General features: G+C 42.7%; 1 protein-coding gene across 1 annotated transcript; it reads right to left on the bottom strand.

Annotated features, from left to right (window-relative positions):
* Positions 1 to 21927: 21927 nt before the first annotated feature.
* LOC115152641 (transcription factor LBX1-like) lies at positions 21928 to 23717 on the bottom strand. The gene is made up of 2 exons (XM_029697395.1): positions 23237 to 23717; positions 21928 to 22584 (listed from the first exon to the last, which is right to left on the bottom strand). Exons 1-2 carry the CDS (start codon positions 23550 to 23552, stop codon positions 22100 to 22102), a joined length of 801 nt encoding a protein of 266 aa, XP_029553255.1. The 5' UTR covers positions 23553 to 23717; the 3' UTR covers positions 21928 to 22099.

Consider the following 23717-nt stretch of genomic DNA (forward strand, 5'->3'; position numbering starts at 1 on the left):
CTGAGAAGTGGTCTGTGGTCCCCACCTGCAGAACCACTCCTTTATTGGGGGTGTCTTGCTAATTGCCTATAATTTCCACCTGTTGTCTATTCCATTTGCACAACAGCATGTGAAATGTATTGTCAATCAGTGTTGCTTCCTAAGTGGACAGTTTGATTTCACAGAAGTGTGATTGACTTGGAGTTACATTGTGTTGTTTAAGTGTTCCCTTTATTTTTTTGAGCAGTATATAATAATTATATAGAGATTCAATCAATGTGATGTGAGGGGAGATTCTCCATATAGTCAATAAAAGGTTGCCAAATTCTGTAAAATGTCTCTAACTTATTCCTCAAGCAGTAAGTGATTTTCTCCAGTGGGATACAACTATTAACTTCCGATAGCCACATTGCAACTGGCAGGAAGGAATCCGATTTCCATTTCAAGGCAATACATTTCTTGGCAATCGTTAGCAATATTTCTGTTAGCTTTATAGTATGTCTTTGCCTAAGATTGGTGTTAGTATAGTTACCCAGTAGACAGACCTCCGGGTCTAAAGGGAATGCAACCCCGTGAATTGAGGATATGGTATCGCATACCCCCTGCCAGAAACTGTGTAGTTTTGAACACTGCCAAGTGGAATGGAGGAATGTTCCTTCATCTGAGCCACATCTAAAACATAGGGAGGAGATATCAGGGTTGAACTTGTGCAGTCTAGATGGGGTGATATAGAGCTGATGGAGGAAATTAAACTGGATCAGTCTGTATCTGGAGTTCAATGTGGATGTAACACCATCTCTGCATAGGTCACTCCATAGACCCTCATCAAGACCAATACCCAGATCTTTTTCCCATCTAAGTTGGGGTTTATCTAGCTCAGGCAGCGTTAGTCCTGACATAAGAGCATCGTAAACACGGGAAATGGTCTTGAATAGTGGTTGGTCTGCATGGCAGAGTTGTTCAATAGGTGACATCTTAGGTAGGTTCCATTGTCCCTTGAGAGTCACCCTAATAAAGTCTCGTAGTTGTAGGTAGCTAAAGAAGTCCCTGTTAGACAAGTGGTATTTCTGTTTCAGCTGTTCAAATGACATAAGAGCTCCCTCCTCATAACAGTGTTCCAGAAGAGTGATCCCCTTATCAGACCATGGTCTAAAGTTACTATTCTGGAAAAACATAGGGATCAATCTATTGTTCCATAGAGGGGTTTTAGACATATCGCAGCTTTAATGGGAATCTTAGCTAATGTTCTGGGAATGTTCCCGGTTTGCTGGGATGGTTCTAAACAGGCCTCCGGTGTATATGTGATAGTGGGCTTCACCCCAGTGTAGTGGCTTAGAGAGCAGGGAACTATGAGACCATGCTACACTGTGTTGTGTCTTCCTGGCTAATTGCTCAATTCAACTCCTATGAAGGACCTGTCCAAATTGAACAAAATGATGAATTGGTCATAATTTCTTAATTCTGCTGACATTCCAGAGAACATTCAGACACCAATGGCACTGATAAGACACAGCACTGATAAAGTCACACTTGTCTGAGTGGTAATGAATGAGGGCAACATGTGCCATGAGAGCGTCAGAGATGGACACAACAACAGGGCCACATCATATCATCTGGGACACAATCTGTCACTACACCTCATGTGAAGTCTGCCATTTAACAGCAAGTGCAACTTAGCGTTGTGCTCATTGTGGATATCATCTATAAAACACAATACACAGCCCGTTAGTAGACTATCTGTGAATGTTATCTGTTGCCTAAGTGTAACGCTGAGGTGTGGTTTGGCAGAGGCAGAGCATACTGTTCGAGGACGTACACGGTCTCTGTGCTTGCTTATGGCACATGACGTTTGGAGGTAGTTTGGAGGTGTGTGTGTGCCCGTAGTAGCTGCTGGGATCACTCAAGAGGAATAGGCTGTAGATTTATAGCCCCCTCCCCTCACGCACACACATCCTGTTCCTGGCCAGCAGCTGGACTCTGTCCGTCCAAACGGTAGCCCCTGTCAGCACTGACAGTCCAGCCCCTCCCCACCCCCCATTGCATCGTGGGTGCCTCCCCTCCTGTTCCGTTGAACGGTGGGTTGAGTGTGCACTTCCTGTTGTCTGTGTTTGATTTAGGAAGATGAGTGGGGCATTCCCGCTTCCCTTTCCCATCCCACATGGCCAGCTGGGAGACGCTGAATCCTCACAGACAGATGGAATCATCTCACTGGCTACTGGTCAGAATGTTTAAGGATAGTTTCATACATATATTTATGACCCTATTGTTATAAGACAACCCTTCATTTAGTCCTGATTATGTACCTAGTGTAAAGCACAGCAGAGAGCAGAGAGGGCTACATGCAAAACTAGCCAGACCCTTTATTGGAACCTATTCAATCAAAACATTAAGAAATCTAAACATTAAGAAAAATGACTGTAAAAACTGTTAAATCCCCTTGGATTGATGAGGAATTGAATAATTTTATGGTTGAGAGGGATGAGGCAAAGAGTATGGCAAATGAGTCTGGCAGAACAACCGATTGGCAAACGTATTGCAACCTGAGAAATCATGTGGCTAAACTGAATAAAAAGAAGAAACTACCCTATGAAATAAAGATGAATGATAGTAAAAAGCTTTGGAGGACCTTCAATTACATTTTTGGCAAAAAGGCAATCTCAGCTCCATCATTCATTGAATCAGATGGCTCATTCATCACAAAACCCACTGATATTGCCAGCTACTTTAATTATTTTTTCATTGGCAAGATTAGCAAACTTAGGCATGACATGGCAGCAACAAACGCTGACACTACACATCCAAGTATATTTGAGCAAATTATGAAAGACAAGCATCCAAATTTTGAATTCCCATAAAGTGAGTGTGGAAGAGGTGAAAAAAGTATTGTTGTCTATCAACAATGACAAGCCACCGGGGTCTGACAACTTGGATGGAAAATTACTGAGAATAATATCGGTCGATATTGCCACTCCTATTTGCCATATCTTAAATGTATATCTTAAATCATTCACTACACCCTAAACTCACTACACCCTAAACCTCAACTAAATATTGTAATGAATAATGTGGAAATTGAGCAAGTTGAGATGACTAAACTGCTTGGCGTAACCCTCGATTGTAAACTGTCATGGTCAAAACATATTGATACAACAGTAGCTAAGATGGGGAAAAGTCTGTCCATAATAAAGTGCTGCTCTGCCTTCTTAACAGCACTATCAACAAGGCAGGTCCTACAGGCTCTAGTTTTGTCGCACCTGGACTACTGTTCAGTCTTGTGGTCAGGTGCCACAAAGAGGGACCTATGAAAATTGCAATTGGCTCAGAACAGGGCAGCACGGTTGGCCTTTAAATGTACACGGGGAGCTAACATTAATGATATGCATGTCAATCTCTCATGGCTCAAAGTGGAGGAGAGATTGACTTCATCACTACTTGTTTTTGTAAGAAGTGTTGACATGCTGAATGCACCGTGCTGTCTGTTTAAACTACTAGCACACAGCTCGGATACCCATGCATATGGGGCAGCAGGTAGCTTAGTGGTTAGAGTGTTGGACTAGTAACCGGAAGGTTGCAAGATCTAATCCTGTGAGCTGACAAGGTAAAAATCTGTCATTCTGTACCTGAACAAGGCAGTTAACCCACTGTTCCTAGGCTGTCATTGAAAATAAGAATTTGTTCTTAACTCACTTGCCTACTTAAATATAGGTAAAAAATATACCCCACAAGTTATCTTCACAACCTCCAAGTCCAGAACAGACTATGGGAGGTGCACAGTACTACATAGAGCCATGACTACATGGAACTCTATTCCACATCAGGTAACTGATGCAAGCAGTAGAATCAGATTTAAAAAACAGATAAATGCACCTTATGGAACAGCAGGGACTGTGAAGAGATACTCACATGTATATGGTGGTATTATACATTTTATGTTGTAGTGGTGTAATAATGTTATATGATGTAATATTTTATATTTTGTTTTATGTGTCATGTAAGTGCCTTAATGTGTTTGGACCCCATGAATAGTAGCTGCTGCCTTGGCTAAGGGAGATCCCTAATAAATACATACACAAATATAAAACTGCAACGAAAAAATACAAATAAATCTTCCCAGTCAGATTTTCATTTTTTCACACTGTAAACATTGTGTTGTGGCATACATTAATACTGCAGGAGCTTTGGAGTGAACACACACACAACCAGACTGGAGATCTTTCAGCACGCCCACACACACACGAAGATACACACACACACACACACACACACACACACACACACACACACACACACACACACACACACACACACACACACACACACACACACACACACACACACACACACACACACACACACACACACACACACACACACACACACATACACACACACACACACACACACACACACACACACACACACACACACACCCACACACAGAAACACTAACTTGTCATGACAGTGATTTGGACAGGTAGGATGTTTCACTGTTTACCAGTTTGGCCTCATTGCACAGCCTTCCCAATTACACAGCAACGCACACCAAAACAAACAAGCATCCAGCCCAACACACACAGCCACACCCGCACAAACACACACACACAGACTGCCTGGTGCCTGTGTTGCCCCAGGGGCCCATGGCTAGCTTAAAGGCTGCTCTGATAGGGCTGCAGTGTCTCTCTAGTCACACTTAGTGGGAGGATGAGCTGCAACAACTGATCCTCAGCCCTCAGCCTCCCTTATCCAAAACACTATTACAGACCTGTCTGAGTCCGGCTCTGATCCTATCCCTCACTTCATTAAAACACTGCTGTCTGCATTCCTCAGTCTGTGTTTCTGTCTGTCTTTCTTTCTGTTTCTGTCTGTCTGTTTCTGTCTGTCTGTGCCAATATGTTTAGCTGCCTACTTTCTGCCTTTCTGCCTTTCTGCCTTTCTGCCTTTGTGCCTTTCTGCCTTTCTGCCTTTCTGCCTTTCTGTCTCTGTCTGTCTGTCTGTCTGTCTGTCTGTCTGTCTGTCTGTCTGTCTGTCTGTCTGTCTGTCTGTCTGTCTGTCTGTCTGTCTGTCTGTCTGTCTGTCTGTCTGTCTGTCTGTCTGTCTGTCTGTCTATCTCTCTGTCAATATGGATGTGTGTGAAAGAGAGAAAGAGAGAGAGGGAAAGAGGAGCAGGACGAAAAAAAATTGAGAAAGACAGAGAGAAAGTAGAAAGTGCGTGCAGGCAGAGAGAAAGAGACAGTAGAAAGTGTGTGCAGACAGAGAGAAAAAGACAGTAGAAAGTGTGTGCAGACAGAGAGAAAGAGAGTAGAAAGTGTGTGCAGACAGAGAGAAAGAGAGTAGAAAGTGCGTGCAGACAGAGAGAAAGAGACAGTAGAAAGTGCGTGCAGACAGAGCGAAAGAGACAGTAGAAAGTGTGTGCAGACAGAGCGAAAGAGACAGTAGAAAGTGCGTGCAGACAGAGAGAAAGAGACAGTAGAAAGTGCATGCAGACAGAGAGAAAAAGACAGTAGAAAGTGTGTGCAGACAGAGAGAAAGAGACAGTAGAAAGTGTGTGCAGACAGAGCGAAAGAGACAGTAGAAAGTGCGTGCAGACAGAGAGAAAGAGACAGTAGAAAGTGCATGCAGACAGAGAGAAAAAGACAGTAGAAAGTGTGTGCAGGCAGAGAGAAAGAGACAGTAGAAAGTGTGTGCAGACAGAGCGAAAGAGACAGTAGAAAGTGCGTGCAGACAGAGAGAAAGAGACAGTAGAAAGTGCATGCAGACAGAGAGAAAAAGACAGTAGAAAGTGTGTGCAGGCAGAGAGAAAGAGACAGTAGAAAGTGTGTGCAGACAGAGCGAAAGAGACAGTAGAAAGTGTGTGCAGACAGAGAGAAAAAGACAGTAGAAAGTGTGTGCAGACAGAGAGAAAGAGACAGTAGAAAGTGCGTGCAGACAGAGAGAAAGAGACAGTAGAAAGTGCGTGCAGGCAGAGCAAAAGAGAAAGAGACAGTAGAAAGTGCATGCAGACAGAGAGAAAAAGACAGTAGAAAGTGTGTGCAGACAGAGAGAAAGAGACAGTAGAAAGTGCGTGCAGACAGAGAGAAAGAGACAGTAGAAAGTGTGTGCAGACAGAGAGAAAGAGACAGTAGAAAGTGTGTGCAGACAGAGAGAAAAAGACAGTAGAAAGTGTGTGCCGACAGAGAGAAAGAGACAGTAGAAAGTGCGTGCAGACAGAGAAAGAGAGTAGAAAGCGCGTGCAGACAGAGAGAAAGAGACAGTAGAAAGTGTGTGCAGACAGAGAGAAAGAGACAGTAGAAAGTGTGTGCAGACAGAGAGAAAGAGAGTAGAAAGTGTGTGCAGACAGAGAGAAAGAGAGTAGAAAGTGTGTGCAGACAGAGAGAAAGAGACAGTAGAAAGTGCGTGCAGACAGAGCGAAAGAGACAGTAGAAAGTGTGTGCAGACAGAGCGAAAGAGACAGTAGAAAGTGCGTGCAGACAGAGAGAAAGAGACAGTAGAAAGTGTGTGCAGACAGAGCGAAAGAGACAGTAGAAAGTGTGTGCAGGCAGAGAGAAAGAGACAGTAGAAAGTGCGTGCAGACAGAGCGAAAGAGCCATGAGAAAGTGCTTGCAGACAGAGAGAAAGAGACAGTAGAAAGTGTGTGCAGACAGAGAGAAAGAGACAGTAGAAAGTGTGTGCAGACAGAGAGAAAGAGACAGTAGAAAGTGTGTGCAGACAGAGAAAGAGACAGTAGAAAGTGTGTGCAGACAGAGAGAAAGAGACATGAGAAAGTGTGTGCAGACAGAGAGAAAGAGAGTAGAAAGTGTGTGCAGACAGAGCGAAAGAGAGTAGAAAGTGTGTGCAGACAGAGAGAAAGAGACAGTAGAGAGCCAGTCTGTGCTGTGCTGTGGTGCCTCTGTCTTTGCAGGAGCATGATGTGACAGACAGCTCTCTCTGTGGGGTCAGAGGTCAGCTCTAATTGGGTTAATGGACACAGAGAACCAAAACAAACAGATCTCAGGTCAGCCCAGATCAGAGGCCAAGCAGCGTCACCCAGAACCAGAGAGGAACAACAAACGAGCAAACAGAAGCCCCTAGACACAACACCGCCACACAACAGCAGGATAGGGTTACACGGCAACACTTAATACAGTCTATATGGTTGTCCTTATGACATGTAGTTACTTTGATACTATTTTGGTCACTAGAATATCTATACCCCGTATTGGTACAATTCTAAAAGTAGTCTAAAATGAGTTACTGGTATTTATACAAAAAAAGGAAATCCTCTCAAACTACACACCACAAGGGTAACATAAACTCTGACTAGTTACATTACAGCAGTACACTGAGCATGAATGATTGACATTTCACAGTTAGGCACTAGATCATGACATCTAAGATTCCAGAAATGTCAACCCAATCCTGGGATTCCCATTGTCTTAGTGTTGCATGTGAACTCTAACTTACTGTAAATGACTAATCATACTACGAACTTGAGCCTGTAATACCACAATGCCCATGGCTTAGCAAATAAATATCCCTGATGGAGGGGGTAAAGATGCGGAGACAGCACCTTCCGATCCGCAACAGGAAGCAGGAAGGAAAACCCTTACTGAGGAGTCATAAAGATCCCTAACCCTAACCCTAACCTGACACTAACACCCAAAACATGAGAACAACAGGCTACGTAGGATTTCTAAGGTATCTGATATCATATCTGGATGCATGTGATTGTAAGTGATATCAAATGTTGCTCTCCTCATAGAACAGTCTGAGGAACTCTAAAAAGTAATCACTCATAACATGCCACAGAGCCCAAGCCAGTGTCGATCTAATGGTCTCCGTAAAACGTCTGTCCAGCTGTTAAGCACCTGCATCCATCTCTCTCATACAGATTCTGTTTAGACGATTTGGCACTGAATGTGTCAGAGTGTGTGTCTCTGTGTGAGTTCACGGAAGCCTGAAGTGCGCGTGCTTGTCGGACTACGGAAGGGCAGTGTGCGAGTGCGTTGTGAAAGAGTTAGGATCTGTTTGGGTCAATAACGAGGAGAGTCACTCAGCAAGATAAACAGTGTCAGAGTTTAAAACAGCCCAGACCCCTCTGTCCACACACACACACACACACACACGCACACTCCATGTTGCTTAGGGGAACCCCAGACGTTTCCCCATTGTGTGGTAGCCCTGAACTAGATCACCTGATTGATCTAGTCAAAGGCTTGTTGATTAGTTGACAAGCTGAATCAGGTGTGCTGGCGCTGGAATAATCAAATAAATGGAATGGCTGGGGGTCCGGTAAGGTATCTTCTCCATATTTCTACAAGCACCTCCACGTCACATAGCACCTCTTCTTTATCTTTACACACGGCCTATCTCTCTCTCCCCACTACATCCTCTCTCCTCTCTTTCCCCAGTAACTTCAGGCAGGCAAAGCCACCAGCCAACTGTCTAACTTGTCCTGATGTTGTCATCATGCCACCCAGTGACAGCGTAAACACCTCAAACAGCCCCGGTGGGGGGGGGGCCTCAGGGGCCCCACGACTTTAACTGCCTTTAATTGTCCAAACTTTTGTTTGACATCACAGGAAAACATCCCGGCATCAATCTAGAGCCAATTACAGCAAGTTCACGCCAGGCAGGTGGAGTCAACGCCTATCGGGCCTCTGTCGCCGTGACACCAGGATGATTGATCACCGCGCTGCGGCAACGGCTCTCTAACCTGATCAGCCAAATTACCGTGGCGACCGCGGGGGCCATCTGAGCCTCGCACCGCAAATTAAATCCACAGCACTCGTCACATCACACACACACAAACACACGCACACACGCACATCACACTTACATTACACACCCAAGGCAGACTACATCCTCTTGTCCTCTCAATCAGAGAGAGAGAGGGACCGCCACCATTGTCCCAGGGGACCACAGCACCAGGTGATGGGAACGGCAGGAGGACATGAAGACATATTAATGTACTAAAGACTTAATGAAGCTCAGTCCAGTACTCAGAGAGAAGAGAGAGGCTACCGGAGTGGAGGGTATCGTGTTTACTTTATTAGTTTACAGCAGATTAATGGGGCTAATCATTTAAGTGATGGAGATGGATTACCCTCTCAAAGCTGGCCCTGGCCCCAACACCAACCCCTCCTTACCCCCCCCCCCCCCTCCCCACCACTCCTCTTCTCTCCCCTCTGGATCGCCCACCTCTCTCTCTCCCTGCTCAGCCAATCTTAAAGCAACATGGAGGGAGGGTGCATCGCAGAGGGCGCATCTTTTGAGCCTAAAAGGAAGACAATCTGTGCAAAAATGTAAGAGTAGACCCTGCCGCAAATAGACGATCTAACAGGGATTCAACAGCACAGATTCAAGAAAAGAGAAAGTGACTGACTGTGTGTGTGGGGGTGGGGGGCTGCTTTTATGATTTCCATTCTGAGTCTTAAACGGGGGAAACAGAATCACTGTCAAACCTTGACGTGGAAATGGATTATCTCTCTGATATATCAAAGGTACAACTTAATTGTAGTCGTGTGTGATGAAATGGACTGGATGCAATAGTGCATGAGCCTACTGTGAAACCTTCGTAAATCAAGATGAGGTCATAATGTATACTGAGGCAGGGCCTGTTCGTTGTCTCATTGTGTTTGGGACTGTGCTTGTGGTTCATGCCACAGCAGACGGCTTCTCTTTATGGCAAATTAGGACACCATTGTCACTGCGGCCCAGCCCCTTAGACAGGATATTGCATCGCTTTGCTGGTAATGAAAGTGTCACACACACTCCTCTTTACATCTCCCTCCTCCAACTCCTCCTACCATCTCCATCACTCCGCCCGCTGCTGGCAGTATTTGAGTAACACAGCATCCACCAAGAAGTTTAATTACTGTCTCCTCTTTCTCTATTTCTCTTTCAATCCCCCACTTCCCACTCTCCTACCCACTGCAAGATAGATCTCAGTGTCAGAGGCCCTGACACATGAAGACAGAGCGCAGGTACCACTACATATGCATGCACAAGTGTACACACACACACACACACACACACACACACACACACTTTCTGTCCCTCAATTCCCACTCTCTCTGATTCCGTCGCTACAGGGGAACACAGTCGGAGTATTGCTCCAAGACAGAGTGAAAGGTGTGGACTGAGATATAAATCAGAGTCAGTGTAAGTAAAGTTTAGATCAGAACGTGCACGCAGGAGAAGAGCTCATTCTAAACAGCACTTAACCCGTAAGAGGCTACAGTAACATACATATAATCATAGGTTCATTTAAAGTGTTATATATACGGTGGTGCATCAATGTATAACAAACGCAAAACCTCACAAAGTTACATTGACTGATACTGTACTCATATATGCACACCAACTAGCCTAACCTTGAAATCCCTCAACTGCAAACAAACCCCAAAACCGCATAATCACATATTCAAACATACACACTCATATCCTCACAAATAGTTACACGTGCTAAATCAATAAACAATACCACACAGTCATTAATTACAGTTTCTCAATCATGTAGGCCTTTAAGCATTTTTTGGAACAATTATGCCTTCTCAAAATCTTAAATACATTCATCAAAAGAACACGACTGCCTATATATATATATAAAAGACAACCGTACTTATCCCTTGAGTCAAAGCAGGCAGAACTGAAAGTTAGTCTGTGTTTTAGACATCCCAGTAGATCAATACATTCTCTTTGCAGTCACTAAATCATGACGATCAAAATCGATAAAGTGCAGAATGATGGGCAATTACTGTCCTTTTATGCTTATTTCACTAAACAATTCATACGCATCAAATGAAATATTTCTCCTGATAAAGAAAATCTATAAATAAATAGAGTAAGCACATTGTGTGCAGGATTCAATTATCGGTATCGCCACAATCCAATTCCATGTATTAAATACAAATGTTGGTTTGCTAATAGTTTTGTGGACTTTCCGTTGTTGCACAGAAACACAATCCACAATAGAAATAAGGACAGGTCAATACAATGGAGGAACAAAACTGAAATGAATGTATGGCCGTCAACCCACACCAAAGCAAAGCTCTATAATGGAAGGAAGGTCACAATGTTGGAAATGATGAGGAGTAACCAAAAGTTACGAGGAAGTAACCTAAATTCATCTCTGTATGTCCACAATATTGTACAAAAAAACGAAAAAACAATTAGACGGTCCCCATTGACTAGATATTTCCATGTATTGTACATGGTATGACACTGATGGGATGATTTAGAATTTGGTGTAGTATTATAGTAGTAGTTTTTACTGATTGCCTGAAACAGTGAACACAATTGCACACATTTGTGACACTTTATTTGGATAGTCCGGATAGTCCATCCGTAGATTCTCTACTGATGTTCATACTATCAAACATCGGTTACAGTTAGGGTTAGGTTTAAAATAAGGGTTAGGCTAAGGGTTAAGGTAAGGTTTATGGCCAGGGTTAGGATAAAGGTTAAGGTTAAGGTTAGGGCTAGGGTTAGGATTAGTAGATAGTTAGTTGAAATGTTACTGATAGTCTGTAGAGCATCTACAGATGGACTTTCCACATAAATACCCATTTCTCTGTGTTAATGTTCTGTGAACAAAACATTTAACATAGGATTTTGTATTCACTGAGGACATTTGTATTTAATGTTTTGCAAAAGGTGGTCTAAGATAAGCAAGTCAGGTACTAAGGCAAGACAATGATCAGAAGTTCTGTAAATATTTCAGCATTTGATCATTGCTGTTCTGCTGTAGATAAATCTCCAAACAGATCCAAAAATTGCTAGTACGCGATTGAGAAAAACCGTATTATCTACTGTTTGGAGTGGAATTCTGTAGATAATACTGTGATTTTTTTCTAGTGCTTTCTACTATTTTGTTTTGCCAACTTTGAGAGATACGTTGCTCAACTGTCTCTTATTACATGAAAAGAAAAAAACATGAAAAGAAAAATGTAACCTTTATTTGTCATATTGACAATGAAATATTGGCCTTTTTTTGTTGTTGTAAAATATCCATATCAATTATTTACCATGCAGCAAAATGCAATATGATGGAGAGTAATATGTTTCCATACTTCCAATGCCTTTTATTCATGTGAATATAAATGAGACATTATAATAAAGCTCCTTGCATGGGCATGGTAAGAGCTTTACATGATATGAATAAGAAGGGTTTTTTCTGTCACTGGTAAGAATATTCCCTCTACTTCCCTCTGGTGGAGAAAAAAGAGGAAAGAACAGACAACGAGTCGATGAGAAAATCTGGAGCGGGATACCCAGTCGGATGAACAGATATACAGTCCCAGTCAACCGTTTGGACACACCTACTCATTCAAAGGGTTTTCTTTATTTTTTACTATTGTCTACATTGTAGAATAATAGTGAAGACATAAAAAACTATGAAATGACACATATGGAATCATGTAATAACCCAAAACAGTGTACATTTAATATTTTAGATTCTTCAAAGTAGCCACCCTTTGCCTTGATGACAGTGTTGCACACTCTTGGCATTCTCTCAACCAGCTTCATGAGGAATGCTTTTCCAACAGTTATGAAGGAGTTCCCACATATGCTGGGCACTTGTTGGCTGCTTTTCCTTCACTCTGCGGTCCAACTCATCCCAAACCATCTCAATTGGGTTGAGGTCAGAGGATTGTGGAGGCCAGGTCATCTGATGCAGCACTCCATCACTCTCCTTCTTGGTCAAATAGCCCTTACACAGCCTGGAGGTGTGTTTTGAGTCATTGTACTGTTGAAAAACAAAACATTCCCACTAAGCGCGAACCAGATGGGATGGCGTATCACTGCAGAATGCTGTGGTAGCCATTCTGATTAATTGTGCCTTGAATTCTAAATAAATCACAGACAGTGGCACCAGCAAAGCACCCCCACACCATCACACCTCCTCCTCCATGCTTGACGGTGGCCATTACTGCAGACAGGTCCATAACTATGTGAGATAAGAGCTGCTGCTGAAATGGCTTGTGTCAGCTGCCACTGTGTGTGTGTGTGTGTGTGTGTGTGTGTGTGTGTGTGTGTGTGTGTGTGTGTGTGTGTGTGTGTGTGTGTGTGTGTGTGTGTGTGTGTGTGTGTGTGTGTGTGTGTGTGTGTGTGTGTGTGTGTGTGTGTGTGTGAGTCTGCATGTGCATATGTATGCATGTCTGCTTGGTCATTGTCCTGCAGCGAAGTGATAGCCTGACAGGCAGTTTGTGTGTCTCACCTCTCAGACTCTCCATGTACAGTGCCTTTGGAAAGTATTCAGACCCCTTGACTTTTTCCACATTTTGTTACATTACAGCCTTATTCTTAATGGATTAAAATATTACTTTTTTTCTCAGCAATCTACACACAATACCCCATAATGACAAAGTGAAAACAGGCTTTTATTTTTTTTAATTACAGAAATACCTTATTTGCATAAGTATTCAGACCCTTTGCCATGAGACTCGAAATTGAGCTCAGATGCATCCAGTTTCCATTGATCATCCTTGAGATGTTTCTACAACTTGATTGGATTCCACCTGTGGTAAAGTCAATTGATTGGACATGATTTGGAAAGGCACACACCTGTCTATATAAGGTCCCACAGTTGACAGTGCATGTCAGAGCAAAACCTAAGCAATGAGGTCGAAGGAATTGTCCATAGAGCTCGGAGACAGGATTGTGTCGAGGCACAGATCTGGGGAAGGGTACCAATAAATGTCTGTGGCATTGAAGGTCCCAAAGAACACAGTGACCTCCATCATTCTTAACTGGAAGAAGTCTTAACCGCTCGGCCAAACTGAGCAATCGGGGGAGAAGGGTGGTGAGGTGTCAGGGAGGTGACCAAGAAACTGATGGTCAGCCTGAAAGAGCTCTAGAGATCCTCTGGGGAGATGGGAGAACCTTCAAGAAGGACAACCATCCCTCCAGCACTCCACCAATCAGGCCTTTATGGTAGAGAAGCCACTCCTCAGTAAAAGGCACATGAAATCCCGCTTGGAGTTTGTTAAAAGGCACCTAAAGACTCTCAGACCATGAGAAACAAGATTCTCTGGTCTGATGAAACCAAGATTGAAGTCTTTGGCCTGAATGCCAAGCGTCACATCTGGAGGAAACCTGGCACCATCCCTTTGGTGACGCATGTTGGTGGCAGCATCATGCTGTGGGGATGTTTTTCAACTGCAGGGACTGGGAGACTAGTCAGGATCGAGGGAAAGGTGAACAGAGCAAAGTATAGAGAGATCCTTGATGAAAACCTGCTCCAGAGTGCTCAGGACCTCAGACTGGGGTGAAGGTTCACCTTCCAACACCTTCCAACAACCCTAAGCACACAGCCAAGACAACGCAGGAGTGGCTTCGAGACAAGTCTCTGAATGTCCTTGAGTGGCCTAGCCAGAGCCAGGACTTGAACCCAATCGAACATCTCTGGAGAGACCTGCAAATAGCTGTGTAGCAACGCACCCCATCCATCCTGACAGAGCTTGAGAGGATCTGCAGAGAGGAATGGGAGAAACTCCCCATATACAGGTGTGCCAAACTTGTAGCGTCATATCCAAGAAGACTCGAGGCTGTAATCCCTACCAAAGGTGCTTCAACAAAGTACTGAGTAAAGGGTCTGAATACTTACTATGATAATGTGATATTCAGCTTTATATTTTTAATAAATTAGCAAAAAAAAAAATGTTTTGCTTTGTTATTATGGGGTATTGTGTGCAGGTTGATGAGATAAAAAAACGATTTCAGCAATTTTAGAATAAGGCTGTATGTATAAAAATTTGGAAAAAGTCAAGGGGTCTGAATACTTTCTAAATGCACTGTATCTCTGAGTGTCTGTATGCCCCAAGTGAGTCTCTATGACTCTGTTTCTGTGTCTGAGTGTGTGCATATGTGTGTGTATCTCCATGTTTCCTAGAGAGACTGCCATTGTGTGTGGATATTTAAAGTGTTTGTGTCTTTATTCATTTGTGTCTCAGAACATGCCTGGATCTCTCTGAGACTCACTGTGTGTGTACTATCTCCAGAGCATCAATCGTCCACACAGTGGTTATCTCTGAGCTGTTTTCCAGACACTCCAATGCTCAGCAGGCCTGGACACACCCCAGCCCTCCCCCGCGGGGTACACAACAACCCAGCCCTCCCCCGCGGGGTACACAACACCCCAGCCCTCCCCGCGGGGTACACAACACACCAGCCCTCCCCCGCGGGGTACACAACACCCCAGCCTTCCCCGCGGGGTACACAACACCCCAGCCTTCCCCCGCAGGGTACACAACAACCCAGCCCTCCCCCGCGGGGTACACAACACCCCAGCCTTCCCCGCGGGGTACACAACACCCCAGCCTTCCCCCGCAGGGTACACAACACACCAGCCCTCCCCCGCGGGGTACACAACACCCCAGCCTTCCCCCGCAGGGTACACAACACACCAGCCCTCCCCCGCGGGGTACACAACACACGAGCCCACATACTCAGGGGTAAAATGTGTTTTTCCTATTTATCTTTCTCTTACTGTATCTTGCTTGTGGTAATGACTGTATCAAATGCATCAAACACATGGGTTCCATGTGTTTGATGCCATTCCATTACCTCCTTTCCAGCCTTTATTATGAGCTGTCCTCCCCTCAGCAGCCTCCACTGGATTTCACCCACTGTCATACTTTCTTTTCCAACTGCAGAGGATGCGGTAATATCAAATATGAAATCCTGTTGAATTTGTTTCTTTCAAGATATAGTTATGTGCGTTTGGTGTGAGAGGAAGGAAACCATTCCCCTGAATGCAGAACCATCTGGGCTCCCGAGTGGCGCAGCGGTTTAAGGCACCGCATCTCAGACCCCGGTTTGATTCCAGGCTGTAACACAACCGGCCGTGATTGGGAGTCCCATAGGGCGGCGCACAATTGGCCCAGCGTTGTCCGAATTTGTTCTTAACTAACTTGATTAGTGAAATAAAGGTTATATTAAAAAAATGGAGCGTTCCTTTATGAAGGAGGGTGTAATGCACATACTACATCACAAGGTGGCAGTAAAGGCACATACATTGATATCGGAGCACACATATCAGGTGAACATTATCATCTCTGGTCACATGGGGGGCATTAGTAACTCTAGATTAACCACAAAGGTCAGAAATGTTGGTGTGAAGGCAGAGGATGTCACTGAAGACCAATTAGCAAGAATTATGTCACCATAAACACTCAGCTGATGACAGCTATGTCATGAGATAACTGTGGTGGCAAGTCAGTAATGCTTAAGAAAAGTACACTGATGACCCCTCTGAGGCTCTGACGTACGAACACACACACACACACACACACACACACACACACACACACACACACACACACACTACCCAAATGCACTTGCAGACACAACATTGGTGCACATTGGGTTATCAAGAAGGCTTTCATATTTCCAAGTCAAACCAAAGATCTCAACAATGGAATGGAATAATGTGTGTTCATAAATAATGATGTATCCTGATTCAATAACTTACATTCTTGTTTATGAAGATGAGCAGGGGAGTGTATTTAATCGACATCACGGTTGGATCTATAATTAATGCACATTTGGCCTCCTAATATAGCTAATGACCGTGTCTTGATGATTTGAGGTTATCTCAGCTGTTTCCATGGAAGTCAATAACAATGCATTGTCACGGCTCTGATAAAAACACAAGAGAGTGTTTTGAGGATAAGATCTCTAAGCACCAAAAAGGCATGTCGTTTAAAGTCAGCTTTGGATTGCCTGTCGATGAACTGTGTGCCAATACTAAACTGATCACGACAGATTTGTCTCATGTCTTCTGAATCCAAAATCCGAGAGTAAGCTGGACACAGCAGCTTTGCTGGTGAACCATTCCAACGCATGTGGGGCAGAGACATAGTCAGTGAATTTTGTTTGTCTATAAGCTTCTACTAAAATGAATAGATGAAGTTGATTTTGCCCATTAGATAAGAGTGCTTTCACCTGAGTATTTTCAATGTGGACAATGCAAGCAAGCTGGGAGTAGGGATACTGTTGATTTGTCTATAGTTGAGGCTGTTTGATAACTGATATAGCTTTATGTGGCCTGGTATTTTCCCTTTCAACTCAGTTTGGTGCACTGTTTTGACAATTTTTCTGTAGCCTATGTATCTATCTTTTGTTGGTGCCTTTGTAATCTTGATTTCCCCCCCCCCCCCCCACATACTAGCACACTAGATATAGATAATAAACAGAATATTATTTCGTTCTGCACATTCCAAAGTTCAAAATAGAAGTTTGACCAATAGCTAGTTATTTATATTCAGTTCTATAGCTATAGAGGATACAGAAGTGGTAACCAATGGTCTCCATTATCACACACACACACACACACACACACACACACACACACACACACACACACACACACACACACACACACACACACACACACACACACACACAGTAGGTCTCTTTCCCTTTAAATCTTGAGATCTGCCTGCCCAGCATGAACACATCATAAAAGTAGACAGGCAATTTCTGTTTTCACCAAATAGCCACGCGAGCTCGTTCTGCATCTCAGATTTTAATACACTTGACAAGCGGCTTAGCAGCACGCAAGGGAAAGTGAGCCGAGCCCGAGGGAGAGAAAGAGGTCCGGGAGAGAGATTTTTGCGAGTTATGCCTATCCAATACCTCTAAATCCATTTGCCGTTTGAATTATCAACTAGAATTTGATTAATATGCAAATTAAAGGGGAAAAGGCTCGTATAATTATCTCAGTGGATAGTAATTAATCTCTGGTTAAAGTAAATTAATACATCTATCAATTTTGTCAGCGACATGCTCTGTTCAATAGCCTGTAAAATTGAAGTTCGAAGTGTTAAGGGGCTGTACAGGAACTTAATAACTAAAACTTTAAAATGTACCCTATTTAGTGATTAATCAAGCTTCCCCCGATCTTAATCTATATTATTTCTCACTTCAAATCATACTTGGGGGACGTGGTCGAGACAAGAATCGTTCAAATTCTTCTTCTTCCTTTGTTTATGATGTTGACCACTTGATCCTACCCTGATGAAAAGCTATTTCAACCGAAAGGATTTTTGTCCAGAAATTATTGAAAGACAGAATGCTTGATTATTTCCATTATCCATTCCAATTCTTCAAACTATTGTAGTAGGGCTAATTTTAGCGAAATATGTTCTTAATAACAAACCTGAATAAATAAAGGAAAAATATAAATAAAATGAAAAGACTATTGCCATCAGCGAAAGTGACATATGCCGGCATGATAGGGCCTACTTGAATTAAAAAAGAGGACAAGCAAAAAATAAAAATGCTTTGTTAGCCCTAAATAACTGTGGATAACTTTCAAAGATAATTTCAAATCAAATGACCAATTATCAAAACAAATGATTAGGACCGAGAGAGAGAGATTGTAAGTGTAATGTTTACTGTAAATGTGTTATTGTTTATTTCACTTGCTTTGGCAAAGTAAACATATGTTTCCCATGCCAATAAAGCCCTTAAATTGAAATTGAATTGAGAGAGAGAGAGGGAGAGAGAGAGAGAGAGAGAGCGAGAGAGATAGGGGGAGGGGAGGGGGTAGTGGAGGGGGAGAAGGGTGCAGACCCTATTGTTTCAGCAGGGATTCATGCATCAAACTTCAATTTTCCAACCGAATGAACTAGTGATTTTCTTCTCCCTCCTGAGCTGAAATACACTTAAAACTTGTGGATGAATTACCATAGTGAGGTATTGGGGATTGTACTTGTCTTTGCCGTTGGAGAACACATAAAATAAGGAACTGAGACCAGCACGTGCCTCACTGGAATAGCACACTGTACTGGTCACTGTTGGACCCTGCATTAAACACATCCACATAAGAAACCATGTTCTAGGATATGTTTTGCGGTGAAAATTATTTCACGTCAAGTAACGTTGGGGAAAAAAAGTACAAAAACAAATCCTCGACCTAAATTTTACCCACCACAGCCAATCAAAATTGAAATGTGTCTCTGTGAAATGAATAGAGTAGCGTACAATATTGATAACCGTAAAAAAAATCAACATTGTCCACACATGCATCCATAGGCTAATTAAGGCCTGTAATTGTTAAAGGGATACTTTGGGATTTTGGCAATGAGGCCCTTTATCTACTTCCCCAGAGTCAGATGAACTTGTGGGATACCATTTGTATGTCTGTGTCCAGTTTAAAATAAGTTAGGTAGTTTCGCAAGCCAATGCTAACTAGCGTTAGCGCAATGCCTGGAAGTCTATGAGTATCTGCTAGCATGCTAGTAGATGCCCATAGCCATAGACTTCTAGTCATTGTGCTCTAGCGCTCGATAGAAACTTCCTTCAAACTGCAGGCAAAGACATAAACATGGTATCCACGAGTTAATCTGACTCTGGGGAAGTAGACACATGGCATTGCCAAAATCTCGAAGTATCCCTTTAATTCGATTTAGTTTTTTTATTAATTGATTTTGTATTACTTAATAAAAATAATCAGGTATTTACGTGACATAAACGTAGGGCTTTCGCAGTTTAATTCAGCCTCAGGGATGGGATGAAGTCGGCGTACCCTCTGTGAGCGAGTCATAGGCCTATAACGCAGCCTCCAGCCTATTCTGCCAGACATCTTGAGCAGCGAACATTTTTTTGCTGGGAAGGCAGCCTGCTTTAACTTCCAAACTTTCCAACCAATACTAATAGCACTAAATGGAACAAATTAGGGAGAGTATTTATAACACCGCCCAAATAATGACAACAAGAATAATTTAATAATAACAACAATAATATAGCCTAATTATAATGACATTATCAAGATAGTGTTGTTAACAGGCCTAATAATAAACTAGGTTACTAACAACAATATACACGGTAGCAATAAACTAAAAATAAACTAATGATGATAATAATAAACAAATTGTAGGCTAATATTAACAAAGAAAATACTAATTTCAATAATAATACTTCCTACTATAATTTAATTTCTACTATTACTGCTTCTACTACTCCTACAATTACTACTACTAATAATAATAATAATGAATAGAAATAATAATAATGATGATTAAGTATTATTATTATGAGGACAGCCTAATAATAATTATGTGGATTGAATACAATTAGATTTTCATTAAACTAGTTCTAACTGAAAACAATACATTTCTAGTAGGCAGCCTAGATAATAGTTTGTAATAAAATTGGTTGAAGAATTATCCTCGATCCCCAACTACAAAGGCGAGTTTTCTATTAGGCCTAGTGCGTTTTGTATATATATATATACACACACAAATACATATATATTACATCTAACTCCACAATAAATTATTAACATGGGTTCACATTATTAGGCTCTCAGCTTCATAAAAAAAGTCATAGACAAAGAAAAAACGTAGGTAGCTAACAGAAGAACACAAAACGAAAACAAAGCTCTCTACCAATCGCACAAATGTCACCGTTTAAACATGGGACTTCCCTACTTAGCATGAAAAACACCCAGGCCACAAGATGAACTGCTGGAAGATCTATCGCCCGAAAAGCCAAACATATTATTTCTAGCCCCTCACACAAACACAAAGCACAGACCAGACCCCTCTCCAGAATGAGACTTCAATTGTGATGCATAGACTTGTTAAAGACGCGCGAGTAAAAAAGGGTCGACAGTGATAGCTATGATGAGCCCAGATGCCCTCAGAGGAACTATGTATGCATTACAGCCTTTGTAGCAAAAAAAAGGAGGACTTAATCAATCCATCAAATTGACTGGAATTGTGAGGAAACGTCAGAAACCATATGGCCTCCAAACGTTTGTGTCCTTTTATGTGGAATGGGACACGCTTGTCTCCGTATTGCGCGCGGCTGGAGTTCGCCCTTGCCCCATTGCCGCTGTCACACCGGGGAGCAGTACTCATTTGTCCGCCGGTTTCACGCTTCTACGCAGAGAGTGAGTGAAAAACTCACAAACAGCCTGGAGAAGCTGGCCCAGAACTCGACGTTTTTGTGCCTCCTTTATGGCCTCTCTGTGCTCCAGATTGGCGTTTCTCACATCAATTCTATTGATGAAATGAAAACACACTTTGCCGGGTCAGAAAGCAGGTTTTCAATGTGTTCAATGTATTTTCAATGTGAAAGAAAAATGATACTTTGCCTCGAGGTGCATGTTAATTTAATATTAGACCGAAATTTGAGCAAATATTTGGAAACATCCAAAATATGTAATTATAATATAGAATGCTGATTGCAATAAGAGCTGGAATTAAACTAACAATGGTCCCAAAAGCATTTCATGCTATTTACGCCTGTTCTTCAATAAAATGAATAGGAATAGTGAGAAACGAAATGTTTTATTTTGGAATACATTACACTTCATATGCCTACATTAGGTTTTAAATGGTGTTCTGGCATTAAAAGGCACTTACAGGTATACAAACCATTATAAATATATTAAAATGTGCCTGATATTACAAGCAACCAGATGAAATAGGATTTATCTTTGATTATTATTTTAGAAACGTATTCTCATCGTTATCAAACGTTTGAAATATGTAGGCCTAACGTATAGCTATAACACACACACACACAGCCTAACATACAGTATGTTTTGTGTATTTCAATATGAATGTCCCTATAATATTCAAACCATTACAGTCATTTAAAATAAAAGGAAGTTAAACAAAATAAAACATGCATTCAAATAATTCATAGGTTGAGATACTAGCTAGTGTTATTAGCCCGTAATGGTAAGACTGTGTGTGTGTGTGTGTGTGTGTGTGTGTGTGTGTGTGTGTGTGTGTGTGTGTGTGTGTGTGTGTGTGTGTGTGTGTGTGTGTGTGTGTGTGAGTGTGTCTGTGTGTGTGTGTGTGTGTGTGTGTGTGTGTGTGTGTGTGTGTGTGTGTGTGTGTGTGTGTGTGTGTGTGTGTGTGTGTGTGTGTGTGTGTGTGTGTGTGTGTGTGTGGACAGATCATTTGTGGATAGGTTAAGTGTACATATTGCTTTTCTTTAAACTATTCCACGTTGGTTAAATGAATGGATGAATACAACAGCTGCCTGCATCTGTCGTTGCAGACGACACAGTCCATGCGATGCTGAGTGTTCTTCATAAAAGCCTCACGAGTACATGTGGTGCATGAATGGCACTTCAAACTTTCGTCGTGGTAAGAGGGAGACACAAAGGTAAAAATCCTCAGTCATCCACGTCAATCTCCTCATCGTCGGAGCAGCCCTTGCTGCTAGCATGGTCTGTATATGGCGATGAAGGCGAGGACAATAATAGTTTGTTAGATGTGTCATGCTCATGGTTCGATATCGAGGGTGACTCGGATCTGTTAGGGCCCAGCGCGCCGTTAGCTGCGCATTTCTCCAGCTCGGCTAGTTTGGCCATTTTCTCGAAAGACACTGTGCCCACGGCTTTGGCCGACTCCACGTCCGCCTTCATCTCCTCCAGGTCGCGTTTGAGCTTGGCGCGCCGGTTTTGGAACCAGGTGATGACCTGTGCATTGGTGAGGCCGAGCTGCTGTGCTATCTGGTCACGGTCAGCTGGACTCAGGTACTTCTGGTACAGGAAGCGCTTCTCCAACTCGTAGATCTGGTGGTTGGTGAAGGCCGTGCGAGACTTCCGGCGCTTTTTGGGGTTATTCCGCGAACCGAATAGTGTCGTGCCGTCTCGGCCTGTGAAATGATATTTAGAGAATAAGAATATTAGCCTATAGGCATTTAGTGAATCAAAAGGCATAATGTCGCTCCAAGAAACCTTACAGAAATAACCGCTAGACTAATAACAGGCCTGTGTATGTATGTCTCATCTAAAACCACCAACAATAACAATAACAACAACAATATCGCCAATAGGCTAGGCTACTTATAGGCTAATTAATAACAGACGATAATAAGGTGATACAACAGGTCTAATGACAATCATCTTAAACTAAATATTGCATTAGTTATGAATATTATGTGAATTCGTATTTTGCATACGCTTAATATTCGTGTTTACATGGTGGAACTATTCAGCTTTAATATATTTTTGTTCAAATAAAAATAACCAATTCGATACACATATATATTTTCTAATTCCTTCACAGTTGTAAGCTTTTTGGCATGGCTCGTTATGCAAAAACATGCATCGTGCTTTAATTAAATACTCAAATTCTGAAAGAAATATGTGTGAGCACAGACCCACTGCAAGCACACACACATAGAGACCTAACATGATCTATTTCGTTAGTTGCATTTGTAGACCTTAAGCTGAATCCCCCGAGGCTACACAGTGTGTACCTAATAACTACATAGGATAAATAAAGACGTGACTGTTCAGACGTACCTTCTGCCGCTTGAAGAACACTGACTTCGAGGCCTTTGAAGGTTTTGCTGGCGAGCTCCTCCAGAGCGCAGAGTGGGGAGGTTTGGGTGAAAAGGGCCCGGCTGCACAGACTGTGACCTGAAGAGGACAGCTTCTCGCTGCAGGAGAGCATGTGCGCCGTCCCGCAGCTGGAGTAACTTCTCTTCACCGAGGGCTTGTTCAGGATGTCCTCTATACTGAACGGCGTCAGAGGCTTGCTGGAGTTGGCCGGCGGCGGGAGCTGGTTCAGCGCACTGCGTCTCCGGTCCTCCATAACCGTGGGCTCTTTGGAGGTCATAGTAGCTTATCGGGTGACACTTCGGAGAGTTGTTTATGCTCTGGTTATACTTCAAAAATAATTATGCCTCAATTAAAAGTTGTGGGAAATCCGATCACAGGTGCTTCTGCAACCGCATGTTGCTCGCTTTGCCGCAGGGTAGGGAGACTTTGAGTCCAGTTAAAG

The sequence above is a fragment of the Salmo trutta genome, chromosome 18, assembly GCF_901001165.1.
Source record: "Salmo trutta chromosome 18, fSalTru1.1, whole genome shotgun sequence".
Lineage (NCBI taxonomy): Eukaryota > Metazoa > Chordata > Actinopteri > Salmoniformes > Salmonidae > Salmo > Salmo trutta.